General features: G+C 37.2%; 1 protein-coding gene across 3 annotated transcripts in view; it reads right to left on the reverse strand.

Moving 5' to 3' along the window:
* LOC150088835 (RNA-binding protein 5-like) overlaps nucleotides 1-14,908 on the reverse strand; it is a 405,596-nt gene that overhangs the window by 328,111 nt on the left and 62,577 nt on the right. For all 3 annotated transcript variants that reach the window (XR_016546742.1, XM_090369695.1, XM_090369696.1), the window contains one exon: nucleotides 9,268-9,449. Coding sequence is in view for 2 of the 3 variants with exons in the window: in XM_090369695.1 (XP_090225821.1) it covers nucleotides 9,268-9,440 (173 nt within the window). In the remaining variant the exon portion in view is untranslated. The remainder of the gene's footprint in view (nucleotides 1-9,267; nucleotides 9,450-14,908) is intronic.

A 14,908-nucleotide genomic window follows, 5' to 3' on the forward strand; every position in this document is an offset into this window, starting at 1 on the left:
TTGTTCCAGCAATTAACTACCAGCTGGGTAAAAGCGAATTTTCACACATCTATTCTACAGCTGTCTTTTCTCAATTTGAGTTTATGCCCCCTCACATTCGTAATCTGAGCACAAAAAAGATTCCCATCAGCATTAAATTTGCTCAAACCATTCAAGGCCTTATATACTTCAATCAGATCACCTCGCAAGTGCCGAGTCTTCTGAGTGGCTGCGATTTGCAGAACTTAAGTCTTTCTTGATAAGAGCACCCCTTTGTTCCCCTCACCAATCTTGTTGCCATTCTCTGTACTCATTCCAGCAAATCTACATCCTTCATAAAAATTAGGTCTCCAGAACTGTATACAGTACTCAAGGTGTGGCCTCACCATTGCCTTATACAAAGGGATAATCACCTCCTTATCCCTGCTAGCAAAGTTTCTGTATATCATTGACAAGACCCCATGACCTGCTCTGGCAGCCTGTCTGCAGTGCTCAGAAAACTTCTTATCTGACTGCACAATTATTCCCAGGTCTTTTTCATTTGCCACTACCCTGAATGTAGTAATGCATAGTTGGTACATTTCTCTGAAGTTACTGCTACATTTTGCAGTACTTTGCATTTGTCAATGTTAAACTTCAGCTGCCACTTCTCAGCCCATCTGCCCAACTTTTCTAGATCCTGTTGCAGTAGCATACTGTCATTACTGTCATTAGCAACTCTACCAACTTTTGTATCATCTGCAAACTTGGACATTAAGCCTGATATACCTTTATCAATATCACTGATAAATATGCAAAACAACAATGGGCCCAACACCGAATTCCAGGGGACTCCACTAATAACATAGTCCACGAAGAGCAGTGTCCATTGATAATCACTCTCTGTCTTCTTCTACTCAACCATCCCTTTATCCATTGTAGCAACTTGCACTTAATGCCATACTGCTCCAATTTTTACAGTAGTTTTCATGTGCAACCATATCAAAAGCTTTCCTGAAATCTAAGTATATGATATCGAAATTATTTTTTGCATCCAGTTCCTTTGTGAACACATCATAGTATCCAATCAAACTGGTCAGACAAGACTTCCCCTTAACAAACCCATGCTGTCTGAATTATTACTGCAGTCTTGTCTAGATGATCCTGCAATGCTTCTTTAACCAGTGACTCCATTGTTTTCCCCGGAACAGAAGTTAAACTAACAGGTGCGTAATTACTTGTTGTTACCCTTTGATCTCCCTTTGTGAATTGGGGATACATTTGCACATCCTCGAGTCCAAGGAAGCTCTCATACCTATGGCTAAGGGTTTGCTTACTTCCTTTGCCACCCGCCTTTAATATAACTGGATAGATACCATCCACCCCAGGTCCCTTTCTTATATTTAACTTTAACAATTTCTCCTTCACTTTGCTCTCAGTTATTACAAAAGCTCCCTGTTAGGGCTTAATAAACTTCTGTCCTTCACTTCTCTACAGAATTCCTCATGTGTGAATGTAGATGCAAAATACTCATTCAGTTTGTCAACTATCTGAGCAGGATCAACAGTTGAATCATTATTGATATCAAGTGGGACCAATCTGATTCATCCCTTCCTTCTAGCGTTTATATAAGTAAACAAGTCTTTACTATTTTTCTTTTCACCCTTTGCCAATGAATTCTTGTAATATGCCTATGCTTGCCTAATCCCCTTTGTGACTTGATTACAGACTAGCTTATATCTACCATAGGCTTCTGTGTTGCCTGATAATTTATATGCATCCCATGCATTTTTCTTCTCTGACAAGAGTGTTAGTTCATCTGACATCCATTTAGGGCAAAACCTTGAACAGTATTTCTTAGTTGGTATGAAAAGCTTGGTATACTTCATAACATAGCACTAATTCCTTCTGCTAATTACAGCTACGTAAGCTACTTAGAGTGCTTGCATGTATTGTGACTAATTTCATTTCACATTACTTTAGGGGGGAGAGAGAGAGAGAGAGAGAGAGAGAGAGAGAGAGAGAGAGAATGCAGTGTGGTGCTACTAAGTACATTTGATTTCAATTGTAAAATTTTACCTTTACTGTTTGGCATTAAATCTACTTTTAATGCATGTAAATTAAGGTCACTATTTAGGTAAAATATTAACTATGAAGCTGCTTTGAGAGCTTTTCTCTCATTTTCAATACTACATAGCTAAGCCAAAAAGATATAAAAACTTTATTGCATATTCTTGAATTCGAACTGAACAGTGGTCTCCTGAAAAATCATTTTTTATTATTATTGTGCATTATTTATTTAAGTATATAGTTGCATGTAATATTTTTCTTTCAATAAGAAGCTTCCACAGCTAAACTTTTCAGGAAATTGTAACTTTTTTACAAAAAAACCCCAAAATATATATACAGTTGTGCCCTGTATCCACTGATTCAGTTACCTGCGGTTAACCATGGGGGGGAAAAAATGAAAAAAACTTAACACGTACTACTCACGTGTCCAATACAATGCTTCCCTTTATTTTTTACGATGTTTCATATGTTTTGGCCACCAACATTATCATGGTTCATTAAAGATTTAACAGATGCACTGTTTTCAAACTTTTGAATAATTTCAAGTTTTTGTTTAATTTGAAAGCACAACTCCTGCGTTTGCCCATCATTTTTGCGATTTCTAAACAGAAAAAAATAAAATAAAAATAGTTACTATATTAAAAAAAATCCTGACATTCCTGACATAAATAACGAAACAAAATTTGTCCTTATACGGTGCGACAGAACACAACAATCAATGCAACGCACTAACTCAAACTAAACATTTGGTCGCTTTTTTTTTTTTTTTTTTTTTTTTTGTTAGTTGTTTGCGCATTGGCTACTGTGGCCATAATGCACCTCCCAAAGTTTTTGCATTTTACTCTGATCCAAGGCCGAGGCAGGATTCAAACCCAACTTTTTTTTTGAGCGGTAGGTATGAAGCCAGAGGGGGTTGCAAGATAATAGGTACACTAATCTCCCAATGACGACTTATAACACCGATTCTTGTCGCTTATTTACAACTTGCAAAATATCTGTTAATACCTATTCTAGTTGTTACTTGAATTTTATGATTTTTGTTTTTTTTTTTTTCTTTATTTGGAGTCAAAGTGTCCCAGTTAACCTAATCCTGGTAAATCGAGAGTCTGCTGTACTTTATCATTACCGTATTTAATGTTGGTAATGTCTTACTGTGTGTGTTTAATTTAGGAATTAAACTTTATTATATGTATGTATGTATGTATGTACAAGAAAATCAAGTTATATATGGGGTCAGCAGGTGTCCACTTATATCCGTGGATGGCTGAAACCACGGTAAGTCTTCAAACGTATCTCCTGCGGATACGGGGGTTTTACAGTGTGTGTATACACACACACACTGTAATTGGTGTGTGTATATATATATACACACACACACACCAATGAGCCAAAACATTATGACCAGCGAGTTGTTATGCAAATCGAAGCAACTGCAGGTGAACTATGTCACGTGTGCAGGTCGGGACACAGTATAAAAAACAACTGATACTGAGCTCCGTTAATCAGTGTTATTCTTGTTCTTCAGATAGAAAGGCAGCGGACTTAAGCAAGTTTGACAAAGGCCAAATTATAATGGCCGGACGACTGGATCAGAGCATATCTGAAACAGCACGGCAGGTGGGCTGCTCATGGTCAGTACCTACTGAAAGTGGTCCAAGGAGGGGGAAACCCAGAAACCACCAGCGAGGTGTTGGACGACCACAGCTCATCAATGCTCGAGGTGAGTGAAGGCTCTCCCAGATGGTACGTGGCAACAGAAGGGCGACTGTGTAGCAACTTGCTGGTAATTGGAATGCTGGTGACAGGAGTAATGTGTCACAACGCTCAGTACATCAAATCCCGGCGAAAATGGGGCTGCATAGCCGCAGGCCGCTCTGAGTGCCCATGCTAACCACAGTTCACTGACAACAGAGCCTATAATGGACACACGAGCATCGAACCTGGACCATGAGTAGTTGGAAGGTCATCTGGTCCGATGAATTACGTTTCCTGTTGCACCATGTCGAGTGCAACAGGATACGCAGGCAGGGTACATGTGCGTTGTTTACCTGGAGAAGTGATGGCGCCTGGATACACCATGGAACAAAAACAAGCCAGTGGCAGCAGTGTCATGCTTTGTGCAATGTTCTGCTGGGATACCCTGGGTCCAGTCATCCACATGCTGGCCACTCTGATGTCTACCACCTACCTAAACATCATTGCTGACCAGGTACACCCTTTCATGGCAATGGTCTTCTCCTCTGGCAGTGCAGTCTTTCAGCAAGGTAATGCGTCACACCACACCGTCCGGATTGTTTGAGACTGGTTCTCAGAATATGAGGAAGACTTCCAGCTATTGTCCTGGATTCCAAATTCCCCAGACATCAATCCCATTGAGCATCTGTGGTTTGTGTTGGAACAGTAACTCTGATCTGCAGCGTCTCAACCACGGACCTTACAGGAGTTAAAGGATCTGCTGGTTACATGTTGGTACCAGATACTTTTAAAGGGGAACAGGTATTGTATGTGTTATCAGACACTGTCTAAAACACTGATGGATCCAATATCTTTCTATTACAGAAGATTTAGGAGAAGTCCAGTTACGTCACTTAGGTGGCAACAAACGTGTAGAGTGGTTCTCTTCAAGACGCCTGGTCAGCTTGAAGAGGAAAAGCCCAAACCCTCCAGCATATGAGAGCACAACAATACAAATGGCCCTCAGTCCCCAGCGGCTTTCACTCCCCCTCTTACGGCAGTGAGAGGATCAGAGTGGAAGCAGAGGGTGCTAAGAATCTCTGGGTACAACCAGGCTGCCATGCACGAAAACTGAACTTGGCCTGTTACAACATAAGATCACTCATCGGTGAAGACAGGATATTAGAACTGGAAAAGGAATTAGAAAATGTGAATTGGAATATAATAGGTTTGGCTGAAACAAGAAGAAGAAATGAATCACTTATAAGTTTATCAAGTAGAAATCTGCAGTACACCAATGGAAACAGTGAAAGGGGCAAAAGTGGAGTTGGCTTTCTGGTCCATAAAGATATAAAAAACAACATTTTGAAATTCAAAAGTACATCACCAAGGGTGTCAAGATTTCTAAGAGGTACAAGCTAAAGGTTATAATGATTTATGCACCAACATTGAGCCATGATGATGAAGAGGTTGAAGAAATGTACACTGAAATTGAGTCTTCTAGATGAGCAGAAAACCCACTACATTATCATTATGGGGGACTTCAATGCTAAGGTTGGGAAAAGACAAAATAGTGCAGAAAGGGGAACTATAGGAAATTTTGGAATTGGTGAAAGAAATGAAAGAGGTGAAAGACTTGTGGAATTTGCAGAATCTCAAGGATTGTCAGTAAGAAACACTTTTTTCAAGAAAAGGGTGAACAGAAAGTGGACATGGAAAAGTCCAAATGGATTAACGACTAATGAAATTGACTTCATCCTCACTAACAGAAGATATATCGTGAATGATGTTACAGTCCTGAATAAGGTAAATGTTGGAAGTGATCACAGAATGGTAAGATGCACCCTTGATATAGAAGCAAGAAAAGAAAGGGAAAAACTGTCTCGAGTAAATAATACAAAGGTCTTTGAGATAAAAGAAGAGGAGAAAAAGCAGTATGTACCGGAACTTAAGAACAAGTTTGAGCTACTGCAGACTGTTCGGGACCAAGATATCGACGAGGAATATTACATCATTCTGAAAGTGATAAAGCCCAAGAAACCTATAGGGAAACAGAAATCCAAAGAAGAAAAAATTAGTCAAGAAACACTTGTCATGATGAACCGAAGGCGACAAATGAAGAGCAAAATAAACACTGACAAGGAGAAAATTGAGTATACTGAGTTATGCAAAGCCATTAGAAAGAGACTCAGAGAGGACATAAGAAGATTTAACACAAGAAAAGTATAAGAAGAATTAAGAGAAAACAAAAAAATTAAATCAGCAGCCATGAGCAGTAATACAGAAAGAAAAATGATACTGAAACTGAACAATAGCAATGGTGTACTTATAAATAGCAGAGAAGGCATAATTCAAATAGCAGAAGACTACTATAGAGAATTATACAAGGAACAAGAGAATGATGCCAGCAGTGGGGAAGATGGATTGCAAAGTAGCAACACATACGACATACCCGATATTCTTCCTGATGAGGTAGAACATGCATTGAAGAAAATGAAGAATCGGAAAGCCCTGGGGGAAGATGAAGTTACTGTAGAGTTGTTAAAATTGGGAGGAAGAGACATAACACAAAAACTGGCAAGTCTCTTCACAAAGTGCATTAGAAAAGGTGTGACGCCTAAGCAGTGGAATAATACAATCATAGTTTTGCTGCATAAGAAAGGAGATAAATCAGAAATTGGAAATTATAGACCAATTAGCTTGTTATCCCACATCTACAAGTTTTTCACAAGGGTCATTACTAACAGATTAGAAAGAATACTTGATGAGAATTAACTGAAAGAGCAAGCTGGCTTTAGGACAGGATTTTCAACTATGGATCACCTTCACGTAATGTCACAGCTAATGGAGAAAGCAAATGAATATAAAATACCATTATGCCTGGCATTTGTGGATTATGAAAAGGCATTTGACTCCATACAGCATAAGGCAATGTTTCGGGCACTGGAAAGACAAGGCATAGATATCCCATATATTATGATTTTGAAGAAAATATATGAGAATGCTACCTCCTTTATTATACTAGACAAAGACAGTAGCAAATTTAAAATTGAGGAGTTTGACAAGGAGACACAATATCTTCAAAGTTGTTTACTGCTGCCCTTGAGGAAGCTTTCAGAAGATTAGACTGGTTGCAGAAAGGAGTCAATGTGAATGGAGGGTACCTACACCATTTACGATTTGCAGATGACACTGTGGTCATAAGCCATGATCCCAAAGAATTACAGGAAAATCTTAATCAGTTATGCACAGTTAGTAAGGATTTTGGACTAAAAATAAATATGGCTAAAACAAAAGTAATGATGAACAAGTATGCCACAGAAAGGGACATAATGACTGAAGGAGCAGTAATTGAAAAGGTGGAGTCATATGCTTATCTGGTACAAGTTATTAGCTGTAATAATGATAAATGGCTGGAAGTCAAGAGAAGAATAAATTTGGATGGATAGCATTAAGGAAATATAGTCACATACTGAGGAGCAATATCCCAGTTTGTCTGAAATGTAAAATAATGGACCAATGTATACTCCCCACCATGACTTATGGAAGTGAAACTCAGGCACTCACCAAAAGGATGGAAGAGAAGCTGAGAACTACACAGCGAAGAATGGAACGAATTATATTGGGAATCAGACTATTAGATAAGAAGAGAAACAGATGGATTAGGCAACAAACTCAAGTAAAGGACATTCTTATTAAAACTAAAGAACTAAAATGGTCTTGGGCAGGTCAGATAGCTCGAAGACATGATGACACATGGACTAAGAAAATAACAGAATGGTAACCCAAGAGGAGTTAGATGAAAACCTGGAAGACAATGGCAGAGATGGATAGATGAAATTCATGAGTTTTGTGGGTAGTAAATGGATTTCCATTGCACAAAACAGAAGGAACTGGAAAGTTGTTGGAGAGGCCTTCATCCTGCAGTGGATTGAAAATGTCTGATGATGATGACCACAAGACACATTTAGAAATTTAGAAAACTAAAATGGTCTTGGGCAGGTCAGATAGCTCGAAGACATGATGACACATGGACTAAGAAAATAACAGAATGGTAACCCAAGAGGAGTTAGATGAAAACCTGGAAGACAATGGCAGAGATGGATAGATGAAATTCATGAGTTTTGTGGGTAGTAAATGGATTTCCATTGCACAAAACAGAAGGAACTGGAAAGTTGTTGGAGAGGCCTTCATCCTGCAGTGGATTGAAAATGTCTGATGATGATGACCACAAGACACATTTAGAAATCTTGTAGCATCCATACCTCGCTAGGTACAAGCTGTTTTGGCTGCATGTGGAGGACCAACATCATATTAGGTAGGTGGTCCTAATGTTTTGGCTCATTGGTGTATATATATATAATAAAATAAACAAGTTAATTCCATGTAGCCAAGGTAAAATTTTGCAACTGTAATAAAAAATATATATGTTTACAGCTGTACTCAGAAACTAGACATTTTCTGTCTACCATACTCAGGTGTTCTAAACTGACGTCAAAGTGGTTACCAGCTTGCACAGTGTAATCAACAAGAGAAGTATGAGCTTAGTTATGAAGTTCACCAAAAGTGATAACAAAAAAAAAAAAAAAAAAATAAAGAAAGAAAGAAATATCACCTATTTTCACATGTATTACAAATAATAAACACTAAATATCCCACGAGAAAAGGATTTTATAATGCCTATTTTATATGTAAGAGTAGAGTATTGTATAATAATTATATTAATTATATTTTACCTAATGCGATTTTATATTAATGTATTGAACATAGTACCGGAAGTAAAAACAAAACTCTGCAATCTTTTTATCAAGTGTGAGAAACTTAATTTTTCCCAAGAGTAATTGTTATCTTTCTCATATTTACTGAATTAATATACATTAAAATATTACTAAATATTATTATTTTAAATGAGAATTACAAAAATTTGACAGTATTAATACGAGTATCTGATTAAAAATTTTCTCTTGATTTATTAATACCATGTTCTAAACTTGTATGAATACTTCAAAACTATTTAAATCAAAATGAATGTATTTTGACCTCCTGAACTTAATATTAACTAGGTTTAACTGCATCAGATGTAACTTTCTATATCCATGTTATATAACTTCTCAGTTTTATACAGATGGAACTGTCTGCTCTTCGTAAATGGCCAACTACTAGTAAAGTTCACTGCAGTAAAACACTTGTCACTATGTCATTTGTTACCCCAGAGATGCTCCTCATCCTAAATCCAAGGAGTTTGTTTGTCATAACCTGAATAACATGTTTTTTTTATCCAAAATAAATAAATCCATGTAATGCATTATCACATGGCTCATGTTTTGGCAGCACAAATGTGATGTAATGCACAAGAAAATCCATTATGTTACTTATTCTAATGATGTATATACCGCCATCTTTGAAACACAAGTGCTTTATGTTCTAATAACTTCATTTAATGATACTGGTAGCATTCACTTTCTTGGAAAGTAGTCATGTCCAAAAGTACCTCTGGGAGTACAAATGAGTGGAAATTTTTCTCTGCACCTAAAATAAACAATATTAACTAGAACAATGACCTACCTGTCCCTGTCTCGCATACGATCCGAATCCCTTGAAGATGTATTACCTAATTCAGAATTATGATGATTATTCTGATTTGAAATACCATCACTGCCTTCACTGTTACTCATACAATCTTGGAGACGAGAATTAGATAATGGTTCATAGTATTCTGTACCAGGTGGTGGATCCATTGCTTATATCTGTAGAGAGATTTTAGTAATCAGTGTCGCCTGAAAGCAACTACCACAGAACTACAAAATTAACTGATTTAAAAAAAAAAATCAAAACAAATTACTCCATTATGAGAAACTAGAGGCATAGACACCATGCTCTCTTCACCCTAACTTTAATCCTAACATAAACAAATATATGTAATAGTCTTATTGGTCAACTGCTCAACAACAGTGATACTTTGTCAACTAAGTGAGAGCTTTGCTCTATGACATACATTTGTTTATGTCAGGATTAGAGTAAACAGGCTTTGGATACTGACATAATACAGAATTTCAGTGTTTTCACTGAATTGCATATTTTGAGAGTGACATGAGATAGGAAGGTCATCCACATACAAATATGCATTAACTCTGTCAGGTATGGTTAGTTATAGAGCTAATCCTGATAACAAAGAGTGGCACTTAACACAAAGCCTGATAAATTCCCTCTTCTTGCAAATATGTTCTAAAAAGAGAAGAATGGAAACATACTTGAAAGGTTCTATTACTCAAGAAGTTCTGGATAAATTTTGAGAAATGACTCCAAAAGCCAGATTTATGCAGGTCTTGAAGAATCCCACGTTATATCAAAGGCTTTTTCAATGTCAAGACATATGAATAAGTGTTCATTTCTGAGGAAAGCTTCCAAATATCTGCTTTTGCATCAGTCATGAGATCAAGTGTCAATCTACCCTTCCAAAAACCACTGACTTAGATTTAGGATGTTGTGTGCACCTAGGAACCATGTCAGGTAGGCATTAACTATTTTTTTCTAACATTTTCTCTAAACAACTGGTTAGAGAAATAGGGCAGTAATTTGTTGGACTGGTGTGGTCTTTCTCGGGCTTAAAAAAAGCTAAAACACAAGAATGGTACCAACTAGTAGAGCAATATTCCTCAAAAAAAATTTCTGTTGTTCAATTGTGAGAGGCAGATAGAGACTCCTCACCTATTCTTCTATGTAAGTGCACTGCACAATTTGATCAATCATGGTTAGCAGCAGATTACACGAATGACAAGCAGCAATGAATGCACTTTGTATTTTTCTGTCATGGATTTCACCTACTGAGACTGGTTCATATGTGATAACAGCTAAAAGTGTTTAAAACAAATTACCTTATGCATTAACAAATTCAAGAAATTTAAAAATTTCTTCCCTTTCAGAAATAAAATCAGAAGTTGTGAACAAGTGTTTACCATTAATTCCAGATTGTAGAGGTACCTGTTGACCTGTTTATGGTGGCAACATAACATACCCATGCTTCTTTTTTTCTCATTTGTCTTATACGATAAGTTTTAGCCCTTGCTTTCTTAAACTGTATGACATTAGCTGTGGTTGGATGTTTACAAAACAGATTCCAGTATTTATTGCTTTCTTTTTGAGCAATGCTGCAGGCTTTGGTCCACCAGATTTTCGGATGGATACAGACTCTGGTAGATGATTTTGGGATAGCAGATTTAACTGTTGTCATTATTTGTGTAATACAGTTTACTGCAGAATCAGTTGTGTGGATTGTAATGACAAAGGTATCTAAATGAGCTATTTCTTGATATTTAATACAATTAAACTTGTAAAATTAAAACTAACATAAGAACAACGCAGGTTGTTCTTATGTTAGTCTGAGGACAAGAACTTGTCCATATAGCACAGATGATCAGGAAGTGCTCACTACTATGAAGGTTGTGACTGTCCAGTCCATGGGAGGAATTATTGTGGTGAGCATATTGAAAGATCAATAACAGAGCTTGATCCAGATGGTAGATGCATGTAAGTGTGAGAACTGGTGTCTAACAATGTTAGTTTTGTCTAGAATTTTTTCCGTTAACTGCCCTCTGCACTGAGAACCCTATAAGGGACAACCTTCATTCCAGTCACCCATGATAAAAGAGGGGGCAGGTGTTTGCCTTACTAGATCACCTAAATCAATGAGAGTATATGTGTGATTTAGAGAGGTACGATGAAACTAATTTTATTGCTGCACCAATGGTAATACGAGGCTGCAACTACCTTTGCAAAGGGACAGGTCTGGAGGGAGTTCCAGAATTCACCGACAATGCCATTCCTCTGTGTGCTATATTAGCAGTTCTATCTTTTCTATATATGGCATACTGTTTTATTGCCATAATATTATATTGGTTAGGTTTGTTTCTTATGCATACCGCAACAATCATATTCACTTAACAGATCACATACATCATCTGAATTAGCAAGACGTCTATGCCAATTCCACTGAATCATTGTTTTTTCTTAATTGATATATCTGTTTGTCTACAGTGTTTTGTTTGTGCCTATCTACTTTTTTTTTTTTTTTTTTCCTTTCTTAAATGGTCTGCCAATGTCCATATCATCCTCTGGATGAATTTCAAGAACTGGATCATTCTGATCTGCTTTTTCAACAATGTTCATGATATTACCACTATATATTTGTGCGCGGACAATGTCAGTTCCCAATCGGGGCCCGGCGGCCAATAAGCCAGAGGAACAATGGGCACAACCCACACACTTTTAAATCTCTGGTTTGACAGTGTTCTGTTTCCGATACAATGTGCATACGCGGAGATGGGAGAAACCCCAGATGCTGTTTGACCCGAATATACCTTATCCTTATACATTTGTGCATTTTGCCTATTTCAGAGCTCTTGGTTTGTTCATTTGTGACTGAATAGGATTCTTATCTGGAGGTAATGTTACCGGCATTTACTTCCTGAGTTGAATACCTGAAAGTAGATTGTTCCTCTGATGAGGAAAGGAGTGATCTCACCCAACCAGAGATATGTGGCAGAACTAAGCAGTCAGTTTGAGTTTCTACAGAACACAGCCGTTTAGTAACTAAAGCATATGTAGATAATTTATGCTGATACTATAAACTGTTCCTTTGTCTCTTGATGTGGCACTTTGTGCTCTATCTTATATTTCTGAATATTCTTTTCTCGTTTCCACTGGATGCATTCCTTAAAGAAGGCAGAATTATCACCTAGGCAGTTTGGACTACTATGTGTTTCTGTGTTACAAATTGTTCATGTGTATGTTCTTTTGATCCACAAGTGGCTATACACCTGCACACTGCTTGCAGGTGATCAAATTTTGGCACTTAAAGCAGCAGACTGGATTGGAAATGTAAGGTTGAACTTGCCATCTTAAGTAACCAGCCTTTATAGTTGTTTTCAGGTTTGGAGTTTTAAATGCAAGTATAAACGTCTGAGTAGGGAGAAGCTTTTTTGATGGCAATTCTTTTGGTGCATACATTCTAGTTATTTAGTTTGTGAAAAAGTTCATTGTCAGATACGTTTAACAGATTTCATTCTGATATTACGCCTTTAGAGGAGTTCAAAGTGCCGTGTAGGGATAACCATTATGGGAATTCCACCGAAAGTGGATATTTACTAGCAGAAATTGCTATGCATATATACAAATATGCTCAGTCATCTCCATCAGTAAATCTCCCTATCTTAGTTGCCAGACCAGTCACATTTTCAAAACATTTCTTATTAAAAATGGGGAAAGCTAACTCAATGGCTGGTCTGTGGAGGAGTATAGTATTAAAAAAGAGGGGATGATAATCCATTCCTCCTTTTTTTGAATAGACTTTTTGAATATGGAATATGTCATCTTTGTCTGGGACAACTGGACCACAGGATCCATAGGTGAACTGTTTTGCACTGTCCGTTCTTGCTCCTTTTAAGCCCTGTGAGAGGACTTTATTCATGTTTCCAGCCCTGACATGTAGAGGCAGGAGCAGTACAATATGGAAATACGCTTTACCACATTAAACCATTTTTGCAAGAAAAGAAAGATATTTTGTTTTTAGAAGTTCTTTCCCGACCTTGTAACAGGTCTATTCAACAAATTCTTCTTTCATCTTGGTGTTATTTTAGGTTTTCAACATATCCTTCAAGCATTTTTGGTATTCTTTGTAGTAACTTTGCAGCAGTTGCTCATTTTCTCAACACTGAATCTGACAGCACCACCAAGGGATTTTTTCAGACATACGGCCTTCCTCACTAAGAGTAATTTCTTCCTAACAGAATAGTTATTTTGCCACTGGTCATTCATTCATTTGGAAAGGTCCAAGTTCAAATCCCATTGTAGACAAAAAGAATTTTAAAAGGCTTCTTTAATGGGAGCAGATGGAGTAGGGCACTCCATTAATTATTCCAGTATTCCAGGTTTTTCAGCCCACACAACATGTAAATCAGCTCCTGAACACACACTTGTGCAGGCAAGTGAGTTTATAAAATGGTGCAATATGGTCCAAATGGACGATGCACCTAAACCAACAACAAAGTGTAACTGCTTTGACATGGTTCGAAAACATCCAATTAATTCTTTTAATTGCCTTTGGTGTTATTTTATAACTTAATGCACAAAGTATTTTAAGAACTTTATACTCCATCATTGATGCATAATGTACAACTAATCATAAAATAATGCATCATTTAATGTAAACAATGCTTAACTGGACACTGTGAGTGGCACAACACAAACAAGCAATGATCGTGTGTTTTTATGATGTCTGTAACCATTCAAACAGATACACAAAACTGAAACAAAATATTGCAAATTGACACATTAATCTAAAATTGGGCATATTTCATTAAATTGCATTTTTTTAAACAACAGCTATAAATATCAACCTTAAAATACATTTTACACTACAAATAATTAATATTGGTCAGATACAAAAACATTAAGCGACTGAAATATCAGAAGGATATTTAAATTTAGAATAAAAACAAAGTGTCCAGAAAAGTGGGTTGCTGTACGTTACAATACGCAACAACAATTACGCTAAATTAAAAACTAAATTTATTTAAAAATATACATAAGTATAAAACACAGACTGGCTAAAAAAAAAAAAAAAAAAAAAACGAATCTTTATTCAGTGTCAAATCGGACTGCCTTTGTTTCAAATAACAGCATGTGTGTGGCACAGCACAGACTCTATAAGGTGTTTTAGTGCATTTTGGTCTAATTGTAACCATTCTTCCAGCAAAATATTATGTAGCTGCAAAAAAGGTGAAGTCAGAGAACTTTGTTGCCAAATATCTCTCTCCAGAATATTCCACGCTTTCTCGACAGGATTGAGATTGGGTGGACGTGGGTTCCAAGGAAGATAATGCAAATCCATGTCATGTTCTCCAAGCCAATCTGGCACAATGCGCTGTGGCACTGTCATTCATAAAGAAGCCATCACCTTCAGGACAAAAGTGTAACGTTGCAGGGTGCAGTGAATCTGATACCAAATTCAGGTACTCCCTGGTTAACATTCAACCTTCCACTGGTATCAACAGACCAAGTCCATGCCAACAAAACTTTCCTCATACCATGATACCACCGCCAGATGCTTGAGTTTTCTTAACAAGGCGAGCAGGGTTCATCACTTCTTGAGGTTCTTGCCACACTGCCTACCATCAGTGCAAAACAATGTGTATCGTGATTCGTCTGA

This window comes from Mastigoproctus giganteus, chromosome 3 (genome assembly GCF_048544385.1).
Source record: "Mastigoproctus giganteus isolate SK-2022 chromosome 3, ASM4854438v1, whole genome shotgun sequence".
NCBI lineage: Eukaryota > Metazoa > Arthropoda > Arachnida > Uropygi > Thelyphonidae > Mastigoproctus > Mastigoproctus giganteus.